The 5,000-nt window shown below is 43.5% G+C and overlaps 1 protein-coding gene across 1 annotated transcript in view; it reads left to right on the top strand.

Moving 5' to 3' along the window:
• Positions 1-1,948: 1,948 nt before the first annotated feature.
• The window catches only part of arrdc1b (arrestin domain containing 1b), a gene marked incomplete at both ends in the record, with an annotated part of 32,934 nt that continues 29,882 nt past the window's right edge, over positions 1,949-5,000 (top strand). The window contains one exon of the mRNA XM_084456420.1: positions 1,949-2,066. Coding sequence (XP_084312546.1) covers positions 1,949-2,066 — 118 coding nt within the window. The remainder of the gene's footprint in view (positions 2,067-5,000) is intronic.

The raw sequence follows: 5,000 nt of genomic DNA, 5'->3' as shown, positions 1-5,000 counted from the left end.
ATGAATGATCGTCGGGTCTGCGGTTCGAATCCCGAAGTGTCCTTGGGCAAGACACTGAACCCCAAAGAACAGGCGAACATCTTATGTGGCAGTTGTCGCCATTGATGTGTGAAAGTGTGTGAATGATCGTGTAAAGCTCTTTGGATAAAAGCGCTACGTGTATAAGTGCAGTCCATTCATTTACCATCAAACATTCCATATGAATGTGGTTCTGTAAACTGATGGCTACATCCATCATCCAATCAAAAGTCAAAGGAAATGTCTATGAACAGGTCACACAACAACCTCATCTGATTTTGACCTAGGTTCCTGTATGAGGACACTATCCAGTATTCTGCTGATAGCAGATGTTGATATCTGAACGCCTTCTCATGCTGACTCATTTCCAAAGCAGCCTACCCTCAGCTGCAAACACAATGACATTTGACATTTGGTGGAATCACATTTGCTTGACATGGATTTAGTGATAATTTATAATGGTTAAACAAGATACAGGAGAGTAATCTTGTCTGACGAGTCTTTTCAGCACACTTAGAATAGACACAGCTGGAATTAAAATTAAATCAGACTCCTGCATCATGCTGGTTCTTTCAGACAGGAGCACAGCCATTTCCATGGATACTGGCTGTAACTTGGCAACCGCCGCGTCTGTCTGTTGTCATGGGAGCATTTGTCTCATCCCACATGTTGTTACTCTTTTCTGTGGATAGTAACCTCTGCATGTGTGTGTGTCTGTGTGCCTGCACATGTATGTGTGTGTGTGTCTCTGTGGTGTGCGCGTGTATGTATGTGTGTCTATGTGTGCCGACACATGTATGTGTGTGTGTCTGTGTGTGTGTGCGTATATGTGTGTGTGCGTGAGAGAGAGAGAGAGAAATAGAGAGGGGGGGGGGGGGGGGGGGTGAGTAGTCTAGCTTATGTATGAAGCATGTTTCATGTTTCTGCAATACATCAGCTATTCAGTGTTAATTTATACTGTAACTGACTAGGGTTAAAATAAAATCTTAATTGTGCACAACCAGGCCTCAATTTTGGGACCGTCAAAGATGTTATCTCTCAGTGACTTCACTGTCCAGGGTACTTGTTTTTGACTCAGTAGTTTAAGAGTTATAAACTGTGACTTTCCTCTTTCTGTGGCCTTTTAGTGAATCTGGGATACACAAGGCAATCCTTTCTGAGTTGGACAAAGTGCTTCTGTCTGCAGGACATACTGTACACTTGGAGAGACACTTGGAGAGATAGAAAGTGCCCTGTCTCCTTTTCTGTTGAAGTGCTGGATGTGGAGAGGATGGGGGATGATGGGGAGAGGGGTTAACCTCCATCTTTGTTATGATGCACTCAGTAAAAGAGATATGGACTATGGACAACGGCTCAATTCAGTTCAATGATTAGACATCTGCAAAACATTTAGATACATATTTGTAATACAGGTTATGCCATCATTTTTCACTACATTTTAAAATAGCTTTTAAAAGAGCTTTAGTCAAAGACAACTTGCTTAAATGTAATTCCCTAGTAAATGTACATCCCTAATATGAGATTTACTTAAATTTGCTTTGCGTGTTCCATCAGACCAGCATACAGTAGCAGACTACTCATGTGGGCCATTAGGCTTTCATTTGGTCCTTGGGACTTGAAGGATGAGAGTGGGGAGTGGGTGGTCGTTATTGCCGCGTTATTGCCTTGGCGTATAGCCGCCCTAGTTATTGGATACAGGGTGGGCTCTAAATGTCCAGCAGGGGCCTTAAAAAACAAGTAATGTCCGGCCGATACTGGATGGATAGATACACACTTGTTCACGTCGTGATGACGTCACTGTTCCTTACTGGTGGAGGACGCGCGGGGCAGGTGAGAGCGCCGCGCGGCTCCCATCGTTGGCAGACAGTCGTCTCGCGCACTAGCTGCTTTTTGTTGTGAGAGACGGAGGGTAGCGGAGACGGAGACAGTCATGGGCAAGCTTCAGGAATTCGATATCACTTTCACCAACAGTAAAGTGGTTTACAGTCCTGGCGAATTCATAAGTGGAACTGTGAAAATCACAAGTGGTACCTCGCTGCAATATAAAGGTAGGCTTGGATTCCCTCCCCTATATGAAATGTGTCTTTGGCTGGTTCAACGAAGCGCATCGCAAGGTTCTTTTTGGCGAATAGCTGCCAAAATAACTTTTCATCGCTATAAAGGGCTAAATAGAAACCGTAACGCCAAAATTCAAACACGTTAGGCTACTAATTTTTAAAGTTTTCATTGTCTAACAAAACATTTTGTGAATGAGCATTGCGCATTGGTAGCCTAGGCTACTGCGTTAGCGCTTGACTGTGACATCGGCTCGGTGGTGTTGTAGTCTATTCCATCAGGTTGACCGTAGCCTACAACTGTTAACCTACTTGAGACAATTTCCACCCACATCTTTACCGCATTCTGTTTATTTCGCCTGAGTTTCCCGTAGCTCCACGCTGTAGTTAGTTGAATAGAATAGCATTTGTCAACAGGTGCTGGTGAGGTTTTACAGGTAGGTAGCCTATGGTTTTTGAAACCCACCATAACTAAGCCTATTGTTCTGACTACTATTAGGCTACTGATTGAAAAACCGATATCCCACAGTCCAGTTCCGGCTTAATTGCGTCATGAGAAGAACCAGCAGAGTTTTTGTTGTGTGGGGAAGTGATATCCTCGAAGGCATTCTGGTCAGACAATAGGGATCTGTAGCCTAGAGCCGCACAATATCTGCCCTACCTACAGTAGGATAGTAGCCTACAACATGGAATTCTTTGTCATATCGTAAGCCTTATACATGTCTGTTTTTAATCTGGCCTTCATTCCTCAGCATTTTTGCCTGACCGATAGAGAACTGGAATGTCCAGCCTCTATTAATTGTAGGCTAATGAGCTGCCCGTGTTGGACAGATTGAGTTACAAGGGTCTCGGTGGTGATTATGCTCTGTGTGCACAGTGAGGTCATCGGTCATGTCTGGCAGTGCTCTTGACGGACACCATGCAGTCGTCGCCATGGTGACTGTATTGTAAATAAGGGACTCGGGTGGATCAGTCATCAGTTTAGCACATGGCGGTACCCATAAGTGTAAGCTCCTTCGATGCAGTGTTTTGAAGTTGATTTCTCTGTTTGAGCAGTATAAGCTCCCACTGTAAGGCATCTTATGTGAAACCAGATCAGGGTGTTATATGGCCCTCCCTCCCCCAAATGAAGTCTCTCCAGGTTGAGAGACTCGTCCCATTTCAGAGGCTGTCACATGGATGAGTTCACCTTGTAAAGGCAATGCTTTGGCCACAACATGTAGGCTTGTCAATGACATCACCCCGCTGAATGCAAAAAGTAGGTGATTGACGATATCATCCTTTCAAATGCTTTGGATCTTAATGGAGCTTTAGTTCTCGGGCGTGGATATCACTCTTAATGTGGACAGTACCCTAACAATGAGAGTTTTTCTCTTGGCTCTCATTTAGTAACCTATTTATAACAGTGGTTTGCTTTATAGACCAGATAGATTTTACCTATAAATAATATAGGTTCAGATGTACAGACTCAATGTCTGTACATTCAAGACATTCCCTTTCCCACCTCTGTTCACCATCAAATCAGACACATAAACCAGTTTTTTTCATCTTAAAAACCCATTTAGATTAGTGAGAGCAGAGATCATTTCTCCATCCCATACTGTACACTCAGAGAGTGACAGCAGGGTCTCACTCTTCCTGCTAAACCACACAATCACATTACTTCTATCAAAAACTAGAGCCCAAATCCATTTACAGGCTCTTTGGAAATGGACATGATTTTTGTGTTTCAGGGATGGACTGTTTTGATTATATTTTTTCATTAAAGACAAGACAAGAACGAATCGTTTTATGGTGATGGAAAAAGTGGTTTGTGTCTCTTTGGACAAACTGTGTGTCTGTGAATACAACACTATCCAGACTTCTCATCATACAAGCTTTACTTGTAGACTGTTAGGCGTATTATATTTAGCCCACATTGTGGTCTCAGTGAGGCAGTGGGTAGCCTATACAGTTACCTTGTATTGTACTACAACAGATAGAATGGCGTGTAGACAGGTGTCCACACAGTGGTCAATGGTATAGGCCATATGTACTGGACCTGGGAGGACTAGGGAGCATCACAGCCTTACTGTATTATTGATGCAGACCATTAGTCTCTATTCCCATTGATCCTCTAGGAAAGACGGGCATCAAATAAAAGCCAGCATTTGCAAACTGTACATCAACACATGAAGTATCTTTTCCTGTATTATAATACATTATCACTATATTGGTTAGTGAGAAAAAAACACTGTTCCTTACAACTGGATGAGCGTAGGCTTTCTCAGCCAAGGTTCTCAATTCTTCCCGTTGGAAAACCATGTATTCGTACTAGGCAGGGAACCCAGGAGGCAATAATAAGACTGACGTTCCCTTTCTAGATCTGACGTAGTGGTGGTAGTGTACGACTATGAGCCAAGGCTGCTGGTCTGTTCCCTCTGTTACTGTGAGGGCTCTGGGTCAGGGACTCCCTCTCTGACTGCCTCTCTCCTGGAGGCTCCTCAGGGTCACCAGCCTAGGCCACCCAAAGAACACAGACATACGATGCAGTAATGCAGCTGTGTTTAAATCAATGGTTTCAACTGAAAACAGGCTGTGTGAGTGCATCGCCACTACCTCTGTTGTGCATTATAGTTTCAAAGGTACAGTATTTGTCCTTTTTTTTACATAAATATTCAAAAGACAGTGGCACACTATAAAGAATGGTATCAGAAAGAATGAACAGATGTGAATGATGTTTTTTTGAGAAACAGGAAATGAGTCATTAATTTCTTGGTAAAAGACACTGCCTCTAACTTCCGGTCGCTGCTGCTCCAACTGTCACTAGACTAATTATGCTGGAAGCTGCAGTGTTATTCCCACAATCTCTGAGGGTCCAGCTAGGTTGTTAGCCTGAGGTGTGGAAATTAGACCCAAGCCGCAGGTTTGCCTTGTGGTCGGGATAAT

Source organism: Borostomias antarcticus (genome assembly GCF_949987555.1).
Source record: "Borostomias antarcticus genome assembly, chromosome: 2".
NCBI lineage: Eukaryota > Metazoa > Chordata > Actinopteri > Stomiiformes > Stomiidae > Borostomias > Borostomias antarcticus.
The sequence above is the reverse complement of the archived record's forward strand: the minus strand, read 5'-3'. Positions and strand labels throughout refer to the sequence as shown.